This window comes from Acipenser ruthenus, chromosome 3, assembly GCF_902713425.1.
Source record: "Acipenser ruthenus chromosome 3, fAciRut3.2 maternal haplotype, whole genome shotgun sequence".
NCBI classification, from domain to species: domain Eukaryota; kingdom Metazoa; phylum Chordata; class Actinopteri; order Acipenseriformes; family Acipenseridae; genus Acipenser; species Acipenser ruthenus.
Window position 1 is genome coordinate 42,961,721 of NC_081191.1, and position 20,942 is coordinate 42,982,662.

General features: G+C 36.5%; 1 protein-coding gene across 2 annotated transcripts in view; it reads right to left on the reverse strand.

The window, feature by feature from the left end:
- The window catches only part of LOC117394931 (protein FAM83H-like), a 64,903-nt gene that overhangs the window by 18,930 nt on the left and 25,031 nt on the right, over positions 1 to 20,942 (reverse strand). For both annotated transcript variants that reach the window (XM_059012957.1, XM_033993694.3), the window contains 2 exons: positions 9,698 to 10,194; positions 803 to 967 (listed from right to left, as the gene is read on the reverse strand). In XM_059012957.1, the coding sequence (XP_058868940.1) occupies positions 803 to 967; positions 9,698 to 10,194 (662 nt within the window). The remainder of the gene's footprint in view (positions 1 to 802; positions 968 to 9,697; positions 10,195 to 20,942) is intronic.

Sequence of the window (20,942 nt, forward strand, 5' to 3'; positions counted from 1 at the left end):
AACTGCCTCACTTCAGAATATCTTTTCAGAAGCAGACCCTGATTGGAAAAGTAGTTAGTAAGCCTGGCAGATAAATAACGATTTAGTCAGAAATAACAGAAAGTGGTGAAGAACACTCACAATAGGAAATAAACAGGTTAGAAAAGTGAAGTCATTGTGAAGTGCGTAGTTTCAGCTGCATGGAACTACAGTTACAATCCATTGACAAATAAATTTCATTTTAAAACATTAATACATTCATAAATATGCTGTTTAAAATACAGTGCACAAACAAGAAAGTGATTTTTTTTGTTTAAAGTGGCAAGCAGTCGACCCATTCAACTATCTTTACCTGAACTATTCGACTCTGTCAAATTAGCAGTCGTTCGGCCCATAGCTTGATTGACTAATACTTTGTACTTTCTTAATAGATATACAGCTATGGCCAAAAGTTTTGCATCACCCTATATAATTAACAAATCTTGCTTCTTAAAGTTGAATGAAACCTGGTGAATATTTACCTGCTGAATTACATACCACTTTTAACGAAAAACTGACAAATTGAAAAATGTGACATTTCAAAATCTAACATGAAATACTGTACTACTATTATGGCTTCTAGTAGACTTTTGCAATATCATTTTGTAGTTTCTTTGATTACATGATGTTAAATAAAATATCTAAATTATGTTCACATAGTTTGTTTTTAAATTATGTCTCAATCCTAAAATTCTAGGTGATGCAAAAATCTTGACCACAGCTGTAGGTGATTGTAATAGAAAATCAAGAGATTGAACAGTCAAAGGAAGAGAGCATTGCTTACATTGACTAGCTCCAGATTGACTTTGCAGTGGGTGACCATGGCTATGAAGTGATGTGCGTTGAGCTCGTCCAGCAGGATATAAACTGGCACGCGGCGTGAAGCAGCGTCCAGAATATCAGCAAACAGATCCACATCGGTGAACACATCCATCACCAGGGCGATCACCTGAAGAACAGAGACAGGCAAGCGGGTCAGAACGGCATTCACAGGACAGTCACCACCGTCCCCATTATGTTAAGGACACCCACATTCTGTCCCTTATGAAACGAGCAGTGTTGTGAGATGCTGTGTCGTTAAATATTCTGACCCTTGGTGGTGAGATGAGGTTGAAAGCTGTATAATGATGAATTCAGATGAGCCTGCACAGTGGTTAAAATGCTGGCTGGCGGCATGCAAGGTCATCGGTTTATGCCCTACCACCGTCCTGTTAAACTTACAGTGACACCCAGCAGACCCTCCTCCCCCCGAAGGTTCAAAAGACAATTTCTTTTCTGTGTATATATTTTTTATATAACTGTGTTCTGTAAAGTTATTCCAAATATGTGCTACATCTTTTTCGTAATATTTCATGTAAGACTTTCAGTATGTGCGTTTGTGTCCTGTGTGTGTGCGTTTTTTTTTGTTTTTTTTGACAATTCTCAGAATTCTACTTCTTAGAAGCTGCTTTGAAAGGAATCCAGTCTAACTGCAGGCCGGACAGCATTGGACATCAGTTATGTACATCAGTTATGCATGATGAACCTGCTTGGATATGTTTCTACTTAAAGGCAGTTTATTTGAATAAAATACTTTTTCATATAGCTTGTTACAAATATCCTGAACCAAAAGATGAATAGGCCCCTTTACTTATGGACACAACCAGCAAGTCTTCTCACAAAAAAAAAAAAAAAAAAGATTACACACCATTGCACTTATGTTAATGTGTGTAATAAATAATCTAATTTCCTTTTAAACACTTAACAGAAGGTTAAATTGCATTATTTTCCACCTCATGGGCATGCCTGGAGCTCAGGCGTACAATACCTGATTTTATATTTATTTTAATAAATGATTTTGAAAGAAATTTAAATAACTACAATTACTTAAAACCCCAGCTGTGGATCACCACGAATGAACCCGAGAAACACACTTTCACTCAAAGCTAGCTAGTGTAGAACAAATCGATACATCCTCTAGCTTTTTCAGTGTTGTAACACTGGTAATCCTTATGTTTCTATACAATTGAACAATACAAAAACAGTGTAGGCACACTTACTCATATCTGCAAAGTTAAAAACGTGAAGGTGTTGTACAGGTTAAAACTATTTTTATAAAACTGAATTGTGCCAAATGCAATGCGAAATGTTTGCTTCCAGGTAATTGTTATGTTCACCATTCAGTGATTCAGATGGACTGACATGATCAGCGCATAAAAGGAGGTCCCATTTTTTGAGAACCCCAAATAAAACTATGCCAATTGACAACAGTCTCTAGTCTGACTGTGACATATTCCATGGTTTAGAATACCAAGAAACAAGTGATACTGTTTGGAATCCGGTTTTGCAAAACTCAGTGGGGCCGTACACATTCCTAAATCGTAGTGTAGGTGACACCTGCCAAACTCAGAAACTTTCAGTTTTGGATTACAAACAAAACTACAGTAAAAAGGGTGAAGATCAGTCCCAGATTCCAACAGAAAAATATTTTGAAATTAGTTACAGTTTATTTATTTTATGTTTAGAATTTGATTAACATTTATTTTTCTAAAGAGGACTGTTCGAGAGTAGAACATACAACGTTTCCCTGTGGAAAGCTATCCAGTGTGTTATCATGTGCTGGCCTAGTACCTGTACTGACATTTGGAGACATGGAGAGGGCCATTATCTAAATGTATTAATATTATGATGAGCCCTGTTTTTATTCTTCATATGACGCAATGAATAATACAAAAAAAAAACCTTTGTTTTGATAGCACACGCTGCATGCTAGTTATACATAAACAAAATGTATTCTAAATGACTGTGGAACAGTTGTTTTTTTTTCACACGGTAGTAAATTCAGCATTTATTAAAGAAATCAAAGTAATAATAGCATTAAGATAGCCTACTGCAAATGTGTTGGTAGAGTGGGGTCTGTCAATATCTAAGTTACATGTTTAAAATACACATTTTGTCTTGCTGAAATAAACATATTAAAACCTATTCATATTTTTTTAGTATGAACGTTTTATACTGTAGAAACAAATGCCTTTACAATTCCTGTAGTACAATTGTTATTTTAGCCCTATGAACTTGCAAAGGGCAGCAGTGTGGAGTAGTGGTTAGGGCTCTGGGCTCTTGACCGGAGGGTCGTGGGTTCAATCCCCAGTGGAGGACACTGCTGCTGTACCCTTGAGCAAGGTACTTTACCTAGATTGCTCCAGTAAAAAAAAAAACTACTGTATAAATGGGTAATTGTATGTAAAAAAATAATGTGATATCTTGTAACAATTGTAAGTCGCCCTGGATAAGGGCGTCTGCTAAGAAATAAATAATAATAATAATAATAATGTTGTTGTAGTTGTTGTTGTATGTGTCATAAGGGTTGCATTGGAAACTGAAAAGGGAAGGAAAGCAATGGAAAGAACAGTTGTTTAGTTGTATTAGTAGGTTATTAACATTTGAAATTGTTATACTTTTTGTATTTGTGTAGGCCTACAATAAAATACTTTTACAGTTATTTTTAACCTTCTTGGTGTGGCTTAAGTTTTTCCATTGTGGCTAAAAATGTTGAGTTATTTTAGCCACAGTGAACTAAATAAAATCCCTAAAGGGAACAGTGACTCATGATAATTTTAATACACCCAATTGAATGTATTTGTGAAACCCTAGCATGTGTCTTAAGCCGTGTAAGAGTGTCTTTCTTTCTATATTATTGTGTTAGCAGAGGTGTGTGTATGTGTGTGTGTGTAGCAGAGGTGTGTGTGTGTAGCAGAGGTGTGTGTGTGTGTGTGTAGCAGAGGTGTGTGCGTGTGTGTGTGTAGCAGAGGTGTGTGTATGTGTGTGTGTAGCAGAGGTGTGTGTGTGTGTGCGTGTGTGTGTGTAGCAGAGGTGTGTGCGTGTGTGTGTGTGTAGCAGAGGTGTGTGCATGTGTGTGTGTAGCAGAGGTGTGTGTGTGTGTGTGTAGCAGAGGTGTGTGTATGTGTGTGTGTAGCAGAGGTGTGTGCGTGTGTGTGTGTGTAGCAGAGGTGTGTGTATGTGTGTGTGTAGCAGAGGTGTGTGGGTGGGTGTGCCCTATTCTTTCATCTCATCTTTTCAATTTCACAGAGAACACCTGTTCTGTCTCTCAGCTTTCCCTGGTCCTTGAGGGAGTATCTGCTGTATCATCTAAATTCACAGCCACTGCGCACACACAATCACACGCTTAGAAGTAACAATGAAATATGACGTGAGACGCTCTGAATATAAACATGATTAAAACACAAAGACATACATTCAGGAAAGATTTACAGTCAGATTTGAGAGACTGGCTGGCATGCAGTGTTGCCAAGCAGTTTGAGCCAAGGCACTGGGATACAATGAAGGCAGTGCAGGTAGTGACTAGAGCAGAGGGGCTGGGAGGCACTGTGGTCCAGTGTGGGTAAAGCTGATTGTATGCATTTTGACATTTTGATTTCTTCACTCTAATGACTGGTAATAATTTAATCAATCTCACGCCCTTCTAATTAAACTGTATTGCCTGTTGAGGCATGTTGACAATGAGTCCAACCAGGAGAGAATGATTTAAAGCTGCAGAGTCCCACAATTGTGTTAGTTTCTACAATTAAAATACACTTCACAGGCGGTTTACTACATTCTTCCATAGCTCAGCCCCCTGTGCACTCTCCTTTAGCAGGCAGACCTGGTTGACTGTCCAATTTGTTTCACTACAAGTAATTTGAGCTGTAGGGACACAAGCACCCTCCCCTTTTGAAACCTTATACTGTGAGAGCCAGAAAGGTATTATTATCCTACTACTCGCAACAGCAGGAGGTTACAAATAACATCTGTAAACTATCTTTTTGGTCAGGATGAAAATAAACAACAGGCATTTAGATGGCATTTAGATAGCATTTTGTTCTACTGAAGTGTGTAGAAATCCATGTATAAAACATCACTATGCTCAAACAGGAATTCACAAGGAGGTAATAACATCACTCTCATTAGCATATATGCTACACATGTTTTAGTGAAACTAGTCAATTCTGAGTGACCAAGATAAAATAGTTTGTGGACTTTTATGTTGTAGGTAAGTCATGGGCCACATGCCAGTTGTGCAGCAGTCTAGAAAAATGCTCCAGGCAGGCTAAGGTGTCTGGTGTGGTTGCAGTGTTTTGTGCAAATTACCACGTGCCAGGCCAGTGGTGGAGCTCAATTGGAACATGTTCCATAATAAAGTTTTTATGAAATACAGGGTTCATACAGGACATGGTAAATAAAATTCAAGGACTTTTTCAAGGACCAAAATGTTGTTTTCAAGGACATCTTATTTTTTTGTTATATTTATGCTTACAAGAAGTTAAGAAAACGTCATTGTACTTAAAAATATTTACATAATGTTTACTTTTAACTATATAACACAAGTAAATAAATAACTTAAAATCGTATATACAAACCAAGCAGAAAATTAAAAGGCGCGTCAGCCAGATGAATATATAATACTTAAAAAAATTTTAAATAAAACACATGCTTTTAACCCTAATATGACCATGAAATTAAGTAATAATGGAAAAAAAAGACATTTTATGTTATTATCTATCCGTTTACAAAGACGTGGTGAACTCAAGAGTTTAAAACACAAAACAAAAAACAAGACCGGTTTAAGCACACAAAACTATCATCAATACACACTGTATAATACATTTTAAAACACAGGAAATACAAGTCAGAAAAAAAAGATGATTTATATTTTTTCTGATGCTTCTCAAGTAACGGTCCAGGTTTTTGATCCAGCCAGCACCGTAATATTTATTTTAATATCTTCACTGATTTATATTGCATTTAAAACATTCAAGACCCAGTCATCATAACAAATATCAAGATAAAATGAGTAAGTGCATAATTTTGTCTATGCTACTAATCATGCATTTATCGTGCAATTAATGTTTCATGTACCAACATGTTATGATTTGATTTTTCCTACAACTTATGAGAAAGTCCTGCTGGATTCCTACAGGAAATCCGGCTGAATGTGCAGGAATTGTGAAGGTGTCCCTCTGGAATTGTACCAAAATGCATCTATTGTTTATGTTTTGGAGGTCAACATCTTACCATTTCAGCCTCAGGCCCATGTGAGTTGCTGCTACTTGCCGAGTCTTTGAAAGTATTTGAAAAATATTCCAATATCAAACTTTTTCCATCGTTGATCATTAAAGCTTTATGTTTGGCAGACTTCACGTGCCTCGAGTGCTGACTCTCCCATATTTCCGATATCAAAATCTTTCATGCATTTTTTTGCAGCGCGCACGGTTAATATTCTTTGAGTCTGGCAACAGCCAGCCGGCATACAAATTTATGTCCTGCCACGCAGAATTGTATTTACATTTTTCTGGCATTTACTTTTGTGTTTTCACAGTAAAAACATTGCAGAAAAAAAGCCAATGGTAATCAGGTTAAAAAAAAATAAAAACGTCTGTCACTGTCCATTATCAAGTTGGTGGAATACTGTACGTAGAAATATTTTAGCGTCTATTATATGGAAAAGGGTGGTGTTTATAACCGAGGCGTTAATTTTAGAAGTACAGTATTTATAATCACATTGAATGTCTTCTCATGCAGCCATTTTATTATATTTTACATGAATACACTGCACGTGTAGATTATCTGTGATTATGATCAAAAATGACCGGTTGCTTCTATAGAGACGTGAGATTAATAATTGAAGCCAAATTTATAATTTACATAAATTTAGAATTGAAGTAGCCAGTAATAATTTTGTGAATGATTTCTCCCCCCCCCCCCCAGGACTTTTCTCAGCAGATTAATCAGTACGTTTACAAGACAAAGTGTTTTCCGAAAACTAATGTTTTCGGAAAACTGATTTTCTTAAAACGTCACTTTTCAGTGTTGACATGATTAACGATAGAAAGTCTAATTAGAATTCAACTGTATACATGGATTGAAGTTTTCGGAAAACGCAGGATATATTCTCATGCAAAGTACTGTAGTACCACAAGTACGATTTGAACAGACCGGACATTTTTTTCTGCGATAGAACGGAGACCAATCCAACAACAAGTTCTTTATCGAAGTGTCAGGTCTTAAATTCAAAGATTACTATCCTATACCTCTATTCAGATTCCCCACAATGTGCAATCAGACTTTCCAACAGCTCATCCTGTTCTATATTAACAGTTTCTTTTGGTGACATTATTTTAAATTATCACGTAATTTTAAAGCTGGAAAACATGTGCTGCTTTAGTATGGGCTATTCAAAAAATACATACGGATAAATATTACTTTATCCCTAACTTATTATTATTACATTATTATTATTATTGTTATTATTTATGATTAATTTATTTATTAGCAGACGCCCTTATCCAGGGCGACTTACAGTCGTAAACAAAAATACATTTCAAGAATCACAGTACAAGTATTAATACAATTGAGCAAGATAAAATACAATTACTTCGGTTCTAGCAAGTACAAGTATATGACAAAATACGATTCACTGGAGTAAATGTATCGATGCAGACTACATATTATTATTTTCTGTTTTCTAAAACCACGTGCAGGAATGAAGGTCAAAGTTTGCACATGTGCAGTACACTATCAGAATAAGTTTTCCGAAAAGTGTGTTTACATGATATACATCTGGTTCGTTTTCGGAATTGAATCGGAAATTTCTAGGAGCTGTTTTCCGAAAACTGACCTAAGGAATATTCTGATACATTTTCCGAAAACTGTGTTTACATGACTTTTGATATCGGAAATACTTTTCCGGAAAATATCGGAATTCATATGCTCATGTAAACGCACTGATTGATTTTCCGAACCCTGGAAATACCCTGTATATATTTATTATATGTATTAGTTTAGCATGTGTGCACATTGGACATGTATGACTACCAATATGCAAACTTCACAAAGAACGTAGCTAATTATAAACTGACGTTTATGAGTACTGGGGCTCCATTAAAATAGTTTTGTTAGTTTAACACTAGAACGACCAAGGCGGTCATTTTCATCGTTTTTGGAATTTAAATTTAAATTGCTGTGCATGTGTTTAAGATACGGAGCTGTGCTTTCCTGACTTTTCCTAAATATATGTACTAATTAACCTGACAACGAGAGAATCACGTAGCTGCAAAAATTAGGGAGATAAAATACTGCCATACCTATTCTGGCCAGGCACGGTCAAATTGACCGATACATATAAAACATAACAATTAAATGTTGCAGTATTATTTGTGCTTCTCAGTCAGGACTTGCAGCCCTATTGAAGTTTGATTACATCAGTCTGCATTCCTCAAGGGAGCTGTCTGTTTACATTGCTATTTTTTCAATGAGTCTCTGATAGCCCATCGAGCAGCCTTGACAGCTCACGGCGCCAGGCTGTCTGTCTGCACTGGTACTGTAAGTCACTTGTTTTTCCAATAAATTAATTACTATGTCAATACACATTGGATCGCTGAAGAATCAGGACAGAAAAGAGTGTTTGGAATTACTGCAAATTTTACCAAACAATATTTTGATGTAGCAAAGACAGACAATGCGGTAAGTGCACTGCATATTTTGAAAAGCTCAGTACCTGTGTGATTTGTGCCAGCACTTAGACTTTGTAAACAGTTGTAAATGAAGCCCATTCTGTTCTGATGTTTATTTATTCATGTAATTTAGATTATAGTATGTCTGTATATAAAACACATAGCTTGCATATATAGGCAGCAGTGTGGAGTAGTGGTTAGGGCTTTGGACTCTTGACCGGAGGGTTGTGGGTTCAATCCCAGGTGGAGGACCTAGATTGCTCCAGTAAAAACCCAACTGTATAAATGGGTAATTGTATGTAAAAATAATGTGATATCTTGTAACAATTGTAAGTTGCCCTGGATAAGGGCGTCTGCTAAGAAATAAATAATAATAATAATATATGTGCATTGTTATGTAGGAAGTATAAACCCATTTATTTAAAAAAAATATTGATACTTATTTACATCGTTTCAATTGTACAGTTTTGCATGTACATTATGTAAATGTATATATGTGCACATTTGACTGAAGACCATTCTGTTCAAATGTTTATTCATGTCATTCGATCATAGTATGTCAGTATATAAACGCATAGCTTCAGTTGCGTATATGCACGTTGTTAAGTAGGCAATATAAACCCATTTATTAAAATGGGTTTATATAATTAAAAAAAAAAATACATTGTTTCAGTTGTACAGTTTTGTATGTACATGATATACCTGTATATACACAAATGTATTTTCAAATATTTGTTTATTTCATTTTTTACCATTTTTTGAGGTTGCGCGTTATGAAATATGTCTGTATATATAAACACATTTCTGTTTAAATGTCTGTTTATTTACAGTGTTTCAGTTGTGTAGGTGCTTTATATGATGTTCATTAATAAAACTACGACTTATATTCAATTGTTTGTCCTTTCTTTATAACATTTTTGTTGTTTTTAATACGCCGGTCAAATTGACCAGTCATGGTTGTTCTAGGTATGCCTATAAACGCAGTTGTTCTAGTGTTAAAAGTAAAAATTCTAAAGCTGAAGTATTTGCTTCATCCAGTATGGTCATGATTGTGGTGATCCATGCCCCTGTGCAGTTTGTAAATTGTAAATTCAGCACCAGCTCTGCATACTGATAGCCACAGAAGACTGTGTGTCTGTCTGTCTGTCTGTCTATCTTTGTGTGTGTGTGTGTGTGTGTGTGCACCTCACCTGCTGTGCAGACTTGATGAGCCGGCGCGCCTGTTCCTTGATGCTGGGCATGTTGGGGTTGGAGGGGTTGACCAGGGTGGTGACCTCGGTGGGGCCGATGAAGCTTCGTAAGTTGGGCCAACCCATATCCAGCCCAGGGGCATCTAGGTCTGAATGCATGGGCCAGTAGGTTCCCGAGGAGCTGTCCGGGTCCTCGAAGCCTCCCTCCAGGTACAGGCAGTCTGGCTGCACACTCATGCGGGGCACCTGCAGAGTCTGCTGGATGTGTTTGATCTCTGGCTCGGCCAGGAAGTCCGGCACGCCCCGATTCTCTAGGAAGTGGTAGTAGCCCTCCAGGTCATCCTCCGCCAGCGCGTCTATGGCCAGGCGGTACTCCTCGCGGTAGTGAGGCTCGAGGTAGTTCGGGTCCAAGGGGTTGTCCCCCTGCGAGGAGCACTGGGAGGGGCGGGCCATGATGGGAGAGGGAGGAGGAGAGGGGGGAGGGAGAGGAACACAACCTGTCCAACGGGAGAGAGAAAGTGGGTTAAAAGGGGTTTTCATTCTTTATGTCAAAGCTAAAAGTGAAATGATTCATGGTCTGTTGTGTACTGCAGTGCTGGGACAAGTATGCAGTGGCAAGAACTGCCATGTTCGTAGTCTTTCAGACACAAAGAAAACCAATGCATCAAAGAAAAATACATATTCTCCAGTTTTTTTTTTTTTACTGTAATAAATGTAATTTAGTTGAATTATACTTGTGTTTTCAAGCTAATTCAACATTAAATATTATTTGAATATTAATATTGTATATTGTTACAAACAGAAACAATTTCTTGTAGTTCACAGATGGGCATTATTACCAATACTAGGGTCGATGAACAGTGATCGTGTTCATCCCCTATCAGAAGGACTGTGTGTGCTGCAGCAGTTTTGAAATCGATGTAAAATTATCTCGGTAATCATCAATCGAAAAACATATATACTGTATATATTAATATAACTTTTTGTCCACTACACGTCTGTCTTAAAATATTTAAGTATGTTTGCGTAGTTTTACATTTACAGACCTCTAAAGTTACTACATATCGTAAGAGACAATGAAACCGGTCATATTAATCGTAATAATAATTTCTGAAAATATTATATAAAGCTCACAAAATATCATTGTTAGGATCGTACACCTAGGTTACATTTGGCACAAAAAAGCATACTTTACTGAGTGGATTTTATTGTATAACAGTTTCTTTTTAAGACAAGTCGCAATGGCATTTCCAGACTTAGCCGCAGCACCATGTCTGCGACACACTCAGCTTCATTATACAACACATACAAAAAGGCATTCAAATAATCTTAATAGATTTTAATCTTTCTGAATCTCAGTTTTCACATTATTCTGACAGTCGGAACATAAAAAAAAAAGTTTAAATATTTTGGGCCGGTATTTCGAAAACAAAACCAAATTCCAAACTCTCAAAAACGTTATCACTGGTTAGTGCAATGTGTCCGGAAGACACACCTCTTTGAATTATTACCATATGAGGTGTGGTTTTGTAAGATATTTGGGTTGGATTAAGTGACGCGCTTCAGGTTTTTACAGGCGTCCAGTCGAAGTTCCCTCACTCTGAGACAATGACAATAACAAGTGCTGCTGCTGTGAGTGTTAGAAGGCGCCAAACAGTGATAAGGGGAAGCAGCATTCCTCTGTGCAAAACCCGTCGTGTCATTATTAACAAATGGGGTGATGCATGAGATCTATACATTTGCCAGAAGTATTAACGAGACAGAACGATATGTAACTCTCGCAGTTTACAACATCTGTTTACTGTATTCTGTATTTGGCTCTTACTTGAATGTGAATCATATTTTTATAACTGCTCTTACCTGTATTATGATATTCTGTAATGTGATATTTTATAATGTGATAACTTGTAATGCGATATTTTTTAGATACTTTTATGCACATATATAATTAACATGATTTGTGTATGTAGAAACTTCACTAAGAATATGCTGAATACATTTAAAAGGCACATTTCTATTTGAAAGCAGACGCGTGGTTGACAGCAGTGACATAGATGGTATGACTGGTTAAACATCACAGGGCAGCTCAGATAGTGCAGAGACCCACAGGGCTAGTAGCATTGATACAATTTGCAGTGGATCTGAATCTGCAAATATGCTAGACTGTTTAAATGCATGGATTTGTAAAATAGAAAGTAAGTTAAAACATGTGGAAGACATGACTTTGCAATGCACAGATTAATTTAAATTGGATTACATTTATAACATTAAAAAAAAAATGCTTCATATTAATTATGTATATTCACATTAACATCAGTGGCAAATGCATTCATCCAATGTTGTATAACAACATTCTTTACAAATTATTAATGTGTAAAACGTTGTTATTATGACTTTGACCCCTAAGAGATACTACTAAAAATATTGCATAATGGGTATAATTATAATTTTGTAAGAGACAAATAAATTCCCTTTAAAACGTGCTATAATATGCTACGTTTCTGTATATTATAACAAAACCCATGTATTTAAAAATGACGCCTATGCATTTTTTTGCAGTACTGTGTGTCTCGGTGCCACACCCTCCTGGCAGTCTTGGCAGAGTGACAGATGTGTTTCAAGGGGTAGGCTCTGGCATAATAAAAAAATAAAGATCTTCCAATTTAAAATCACAATCGAGCTTGGAATGAATTCTTTCAAAGAAAAGTTTTAATATTTTAGTGACAAGTCTTTTTTTTTTTAAATTCTAAAAGCTAAAAGTCAGTGCAAAACTTAAATCCACCAGATAGGAACTGCAGTTGAATTTGGTGCGTGAAAAAGCATTTTTAAACGTTTTAATACTTTTTTTTAAAAATGTTATTTTAATTTCAGATGTGTTTAAGTTAAGTGAAAACTATTAATAATAACCTATTTGGGGTTTTGTTTGTTGAAATCTAAAAAAAACATTTGCCCACCCTACCAATACTTGTACAACACTACAACAGATTCCCCAACTTTCACTACATGTTTTTAAATGGTATGCTGCTACAGACAAACACAGCAGAACGACCTTATTGCAGTCTTGACAAGCAGTGCATGCTCAGTATCAAGAGACTCATTTAGACATGGATCATATACACAGTAGACGAAAATTACATCAAGTCAGTCTAAAGGTTATTGGCTAATATTAGAGTTGTTTATTCATTCAAAGACTAGCCTGTAGCATTTTGTCTCATTTCACACTCTGTATAACACCCTCACAGGAACCCAGGAACACGCTTTTGTCTCTCCAGAACTGATAATGAAGAAAAAAGCCCTTCAGCCAACGCCCAGCTATGTTAAAGTTCTTCAAGAATGTCTGGCATCAACAGTAGAGAAAACCAGACACTGCTAGTCTCAACAGAGGTTTTGAGAAAGCCTAATCATAATTCTCTAGATACTGTATGTGTAAACATGTTAGTCCTCATCCTATATTCTGATACTGCTATCAATAATCTGTGCTAATGATTGTACTCAGCAATTTTCATCCCAATTGGATCAGATATATACTAGACATATTGACACATCTACTAGATATATTCACATACACACACACATATATATAAAGTTTGAGAAAAAGGAAAACTGCTGTGTACCAAAATGATCAATAAGAAAAAAAGAAAAAAAGAAAAGGATATTTCAGGTACTTAAAAAGGTAGAATAATTGATTACAAATCAATTATCAGGACGTTTCGGACTACAAGTCCTTCATCGGCTGAATACAAAAAAACAGAGTTTTAAGAAGTTGATAAAAAACAAACAAGTAGTCTTTTAAACAAAATTCCAGAATGATGATGATGATGATGATGATGATCTCAGAATAGAATGTTCATTCCAAATGGCTCCAAAGTGCCTAGTTTGAAAATAAGTTCACATTCCTTGTTTCCTGACAGCATTAGTTCCATAGCATTGAACCATCCCACGAATTGTGATGTCTTCTATAGTGTGGTCATTTCTGTTAAAATGTCTGGCGACAGGAAAGGTAGAGGTGTTAATTCGTATACTCCTCAGATGCTCCACGAAGCGATCAGCCAAGCGTCGTTTTGTTTCACGAATATATAGCTTGTTACATTTGATGCAGCCAATGCAATATACTATTCCTTTATTAATGCAAGTAAAAGTATGTCACAAAGACGGCCAGAGTGGGTGGCGTCAGACCAGAAGCAGGAAGGAATACAGAGAGACTTGGGGTTGTGATGAGCTGAGTGCAATGGCTGCACTCAGCGTTTATTAACAAATAAAAGGTTTTAACACAAAACAAAACAGGACACGGCACTACACGCCAAAATAAACAGGTAAACAAAACGCACTAACATACAAAACAAGTGGACGAACGTTAAACAAGTACCGTGCTGGCACTTCCAGCACGCTGTAGCAATTGTTATTTTAAACTTTTATTTCTCCTTCTCTCTCACCCGTTCTCCACTCTCGAACACCCAACCCTGAGTGACTAAAAATGTGCCTATTTATACTGTTGTGCTGGGATTCAATTACTAATTAATTATTCACTTGAATCCCAGCACGTGAATTAATTCTGTGCAACCCCGTGCTCACATATTACATTTAACCAGCACGTGAAGTGATTTGTGCTCTCCTCGTGCCTAAATACAAATCTACACTTTTAAATATACGTGAAACACAGACCCGTTTATATCCCGTGTACCAATCTCTATACACCAACATTAACACACGCACGCAACATACAACACATAACACACAAATGCACACAGGGGCGGGGCACATTGCCACAAAGTATCATGGATAGTAAATGAGGATTTTGCTCCCTTAACTACTGTGTTGCTGTGAATGTATTTACAAGTTGCACAACGTGACCTATTGCATGGAAACGTACCCTTAAGACTGTCCAGATTGGGTCGAATGTTACTGTGGACCAGATGCTCTCTTAGATTTTTGTCTCTTCTGTATGACATTAGAGGAGGGTTACTGAAAATAGGAGCTGTAGAAGGATCATCTTGAAGAATGCTAAAATTTATTTGTATGATGTGTTGTACTTTTTTGGTCATAGGATGATATGTAAGAACAAGGGGAATACAGTTGTTGGTATTCTGTGTTCTATATATATATATATATATATATTCATGTGGAAAGACTAATACCCCAGGTTATGATACACTCAAATTTGTCACAATTGGACAAACAGTTATCTAGATATACGCTGAAGTGTAACACGCTGTAGCTACACAAGGACTTCCGCCTGCCTACTCCCGACAGGGGTATCCCCAGCAGATAATAACAAGACCTGTATGGCCTGTAGCAGGACTGCCAGGAGAGTTTACTGGATCAAGGGGAATGGTTATGGCTACAGGAATATATTACTCACTAAAACAACTTTCACATTTCAGGGAAGTCTTCATTTGGGTGTGGTGACAACTCATCAAATAAAGTAAAAAAAGGTATTTGGTTTCAAAGTACATGCAGTGCTGTATAAATTGAGCTGGCATCCAGGCTATCCCAGTCACAATCTGCTGAACTGAGAAAGCAATTGCTCAACATTCGTTAGCAGGCCTGGACCAAACAAAACTGCACGCTCGTATAATAAACAAATCACCATACTCTCATTCAACTTGTAGGAATATTTCCCAATAGAAAGAAGAATCGATGGATCTTCCAGTGCTAAGCTTTAAATCAAGGAGGTCACAGTATGCGAGAATGAGGAAGATTTTTTTGTATTAATCGTACACCAAGGCTAACATCAATATATGTATATTTCTGTTAATGGTTAAATGTGATAAACCAAGACTTGCCTCTTTATTGGCATTAGCTACATTACCAGAAGCACCACACAGAAAAGAATGTTGTAACACAACCTCACACACGTACAGAAAAACACAGGACATTCTTCAAGTGAAACTCCCTAAAAGCTACGAATACAGGATTTTCATGTTTGGATATTCGCTCATAATTTAAATATTCATTTGTTTTCAAAAAGTAATAAAAGCCATTATATTGCTCAGAACACAGGCAGAGACAGCATAGCAGCAGGGGCAGGGGGGCCATGGCCCCTGTGTGTGTCTTTATTTTACATTAAAGTAAAAAAATATCCCAGGAGTAAAGAATACGTTGTGTAGGCCTTACTTTACCCCAGTGAATTAACTACAAAACAAAGGGTGCCAAATGTTCGTTAAACATTGTTTTATTTATTCCCGAAATAAACAGTAGCCTACATAAAGTTGACTGCATTTTATTTATATTTTTTTAAAACTTTTTCTTTCATTCCTTGCCATTGCCGTTTCTTCACAGTAAACAGTGGCCATCGACAGGTTTTCATAAACTAATGACATGAGGTTTAGCTGAACAAGAAATGAAAACTAAAATTTTACTTTAAACACAAATATAAACAAACATGGAAATGGCGTTGTAAAATGAAGGGGAAAAACTGATCGTTTTGGTTCTCGTTTATTAAATTCCACATAAAGTCGCAACAACAAAAAAATAATATATACAATCTATATAAAAAAAAATCACTACACATTTCCAACACGTTGGGCACTGTTTAAGCGAGACATTTCACAATGACATGCTTGCCTTTTTTCTGTCCCATGAGATTCTGACTCTCTCTAAAGCTGCATAACGCAGATGGCTTTCCAGAGATCACTACGTGTGCGTGCCCATAATCTGGTGAGGTGGCAAGTAAATGCAAGGTATTTTTGTCATTTCTAGCGAATATGAACATCTGATTTTTGTATCCGAATACATGTCAATAAATATTCATTCAGATATTCGTATATTTGTCCCAGCACTACTTCATACACAAAGGATAATGTTTCCTAAGATTATACAATAGAGAAAAAAAATTGCCACTATTTTTGGTGCAAAAAAACTAACAATCTGAGCCACTGAATGTACTTTCTGAGAGGGAGAGAGGGTTATTGTAGCTTTTTTTTTTCAGGTCATACATCAAATCTGCTACTACTTTCCAAACTAACCCATATTCATTACTTTGTCACATACAGATTTATCCTCCAGTTTGTACGAAACTGTTGCCTGTTTTTAAATTCTAGAATAATGTTGATTTTATTCAATATGATAATTATCAGGTTTATAATCATTCTGAGTGAGATTCTTGCTTTAATGTAAGTCATCTGACTCCGGGTTTCCCAATCCTGGTCCTGGGGCTCCACTGTGTCTTCTGGTTTTCATTCCAAGTTCTCAATTACTTAATTTAACCCTTAACTGAACTATTCATATCTTAATTATACCTTTTTAATTGTTTTCAGCTTTTAAACAGTTGGAGATTTCAAGTTAAGTATACAATTATAAGCAACTTGAAAATCTGCATCTTTTTAGGAGCCGATAACAATTAAAAAGGTCTAATTAAGCACATTATTAGTTCAATTAAGGGTTTAATTAAGTAATGGACAACTCAGTTTGAATGAAAACCAGAAGACAGTCGGTCCCCAGGACCAGGAATGGGAAACCCTGACCTGGCTGTCATCTTGCTTTCAGGTCTGTATGGTTTAGATTTTTTCTTGCGAACCTGCATCATTTTAGCCAGTTAGAGTGAGTAATGGAGAAAAGCGATATAAATCCTAATATTAGGAAACACAACTCGAACCAGAACCATTCAGAACTACAGGCCTATGATCTTTAAAAGAGGACAAAGTCCAAATCCCAAGGAAAGGCAGTACACCAGACCTGGTTTTGAAATCACTAGCAAAGAGTCTATTATATTTGTGACTCGGTTTCCAACACGGGAAAAGTAACAACTAGTTCACTGGCAGTGGAATATTCAAAAGGGGACACTTTACATTGTTGTTGGCTAACACTTTCAGCTACAGTGCCTATAGAAAGTATACACCCCCTTTCAAAATGTTCACCTTTTGTTGCCTTATAGCCTGGAATTAAAATGCTAAAATATTTTTTTTCATTTACCTACACATCCTACCCCACAACTTCATTGTGAAAATAATATTCTAGAAATTTGTAGAAAATGTATTAAAAATAAAAACTGAAATAGCTTGGTTGTATAAGTGTCCACCCCCCTTGTAATAGCAATCCTAAATTAGCTCAGGGGTAACCAATCGCCTTCAAAATCACACACTAAGTTAAGTGGCCTCCATCTGTGTTAAATTGTAGTGATTCACATGATTTCAGGATATATTCAGCAGTTCCTGTAGGTTCCCTCTGCTGGGTAGTGCATTTCAAAGCAAAGACTCAACCATGAGCACCAAGGTGCTTTCAAAAGAACTCCGGGACAAAGTTGTTGAAAGGCACAGATCAGGGGATGGGTATAAAAAAATATCAAAGGCCTTGAATATCCCTTGGAGCACAGTCAAGACGATTATTAAGAAGTGGAAGGTATATGGCATAGTCAAGACGATTATTAAGAAGTGGAAGGTGTATGGCACCACCAAGACCCTGCCTAGATCAGGCCGTCCCTCCAAATTGGATGACCGAGCAAGAAGGAGACTGATCAGAGAGGCTACCAAGAGGCCAATGACAACTTTGCAAGAGCTACAGGCTTTTATGGCCAAGAATGGTCAGTGTGCCTGTGACAACAATATCCCAAGCACTCCACAAATCTGGCCTGTATGGTAGGGTGGCAAGAAGGAAGCCATTACTCAAGAAAGCCCACCTTGAATCCCGTTTGAAGTATGCAAAAAACACTCTGGAGATTCTGTAGCAATGTGGAAAAAAAGTTTTGTGGTCTGACGAAACTAAAATGGAACCTTTTGGCCTAAATGCAAAGCGTTATGTTTGGCGCAAACCCAACAAAGCGCATCACACAAAGAACACCATCCCTACTGTGAAGCATGGTGGTGGCAGCATCATGTTATGGAAATGTTTCTCATTGGCAGGGACTGGGGCACTTGTCAGGATAGTAGGGAAAATGAATGGAGCAAAGTACAGAGAAGTCCTTGAGGAAAACCTGCTGCCCTCTGCAAGAAAGCTGAAACTGGGACGGAAGTTCACCTTTCAGCATGACAACGACCCAAAGCACACAGCCAAAGCTACACTGCAGTGGCTAAGGAACAAAAAGGTAAATGTCCTTGAGTGGCTCAGTCAGAGCCCCGACCTAAATCCAATCGAAAATTTGTGGCATGACTTGAAGATTGCTGTCCATCAACGCTCCCCAAGGAACTTGACACAGCTTGAATAGTTTTGTAAAGAATGGTCAAATATTGCCAAATCTAGGTGTGCAAAGTTGGTAGAGACCTATCCCAACAGACTCACAGTTGTAATTGCTGCCAAAGGTGCTTCCACAAAGTTAACTCAGGGGGGTGGAGGCTTACCCAATTATGATCTTTCAGTTTTGTATTTTTAATATATAACTTTTTTTCCCCCTTAACAGTGTGGAGTATGGTGTGTAGATAAGTGGAAAAAAAATGCATGAAACTCTGACGCACTGACACAATAAAATGTGAAAAAAGTTCAAGGGGGTGTAGACTTTCTATAGGCACTGTATTTTAAAAGTAATTTGCCGACTCAGATTTTTAAAACAATTTTACAACTTATTTTATTGCTCCTGTTCAAATAATGTATTGGCTTAATTGCTTAAATTCAATTGCTCATCTATTGATACTGCTTTTTATAACATGTAATAAAATTGCAAAGTTATCTAGGCTTGGGCACTGCTGCTTTAAAACAACAAGTTACACAACCAGACCCAAGTGTACTAAAGATCAGGCTAGATATTTATATACAGTCATGGGTCAGTGTGTGAGATAAACGCTCAAGGAATTAAGATCTTCCTGTTAGAGAAAGAAAAGACACGCACCTAAATGTGCATTCATTCATCCGGTGAATAACACACCTATCGAACGAATGCTATGCATTTCTATGATGTCTGCCTTGATTAATTCTGCGTGACAAATCAAATGCAGCGTTTCAGATAAACGTTCTTTCTGCATGCTTGCACGTTATGTGATATTGACCACTAAGTCCAATGTATGGGGCGTTTCCCAAGGAAAAGACTATTAAAAGATTAAAAGGTTTGTGTTGTACTGTAAATACTACTGTCTATCTGTATATAGCTGCACTGAAAAGTGTAGTAAACCTTTGTCAGGGCAGAAAGAGGATCGAATTATTCTGAATATGATTTAAAAGATCACCAAGTGTAATGACTACTTTTCAAAAGGACACAAAGGGCCAGATTCTCAAAGCCATTTACTCCCAATTGGCATTAGCACAATTTCTTCAGACAGTAAAAACACACGATAAAAAGATACCAACCAAAAACTAAACTACTAAGACATTTAATTGAGGGGCTTGTAATATGTCTAAAGTTGTTTTATTCATTTTAGAAATGCAAGTTGTATTTTTTTCTTTCTGACAAATTATGCTAATGACAATTTGGAGTAAGCAGCTTTGAGAATCTGTCTTGATGCCTTAGGTAGAGTTTTACAATATTGATTTAGTTTTTTCCCCCCACAAATTGCAGGTCAAGCAATCTTCAGAATCAAGTTACCTCTCCAGAAGGGTTCAATTTCATTAGTCTTGTAGTTATTTGCAACAAAAGCTTGCACTGCTTGGACTGATCTGAACTTATTATTGGTATTATATTTAATATTTAAACCATATTACACAAGATATACAGTATATAAAAACAGTATGTACATAGCACAGTCATTTCAGAAAATGTGGATTTTTTGGCAATAATTTTATTTTTTTCAATTTCAATGCAAATGTCTAGTTTTTGGTCCCAAAATATTCTACTACCACTCGAGTGCATGGATCCGAAGTTGCCAAGCTCCTACCAAAGTTGTGTTGATACGGCAACAAGATGAACATTGTGGTCCCTCAAGAAATGTCAACTTGGTCATGCAAAAACATTAAATATATATATAAATAAAATATTATTCAAACCAATTTTATAGTGACTGTGAAGACTTTACTATCTGATCCTGTTAATGATGCAAAAAACTATATTTTTTTCTATTTTCTGCCTAGAAATGTACACAAATATATTGAGATGAGTACAATATACAGGCAAAAACAATATATTTTTCCAAGATACATTTTTTTTTTTAACTGTGCTCTGATGAGCTTTAGTATAGTGGATAAACATAATAATGAACAATTAAAATATTGAGCAGTTTTATTTTTATTTTGCAATTTAATCTTGTGACAATACCGTAACCGAGTTGACGAGAATAAGAATTGACATACAAGTGACTAATATACTGTATATTGAAATTGTTTAATGATTTTTAAATAAATCAACAATATATTAACATATAAAATTGAAAAATATATATTTTTAAAA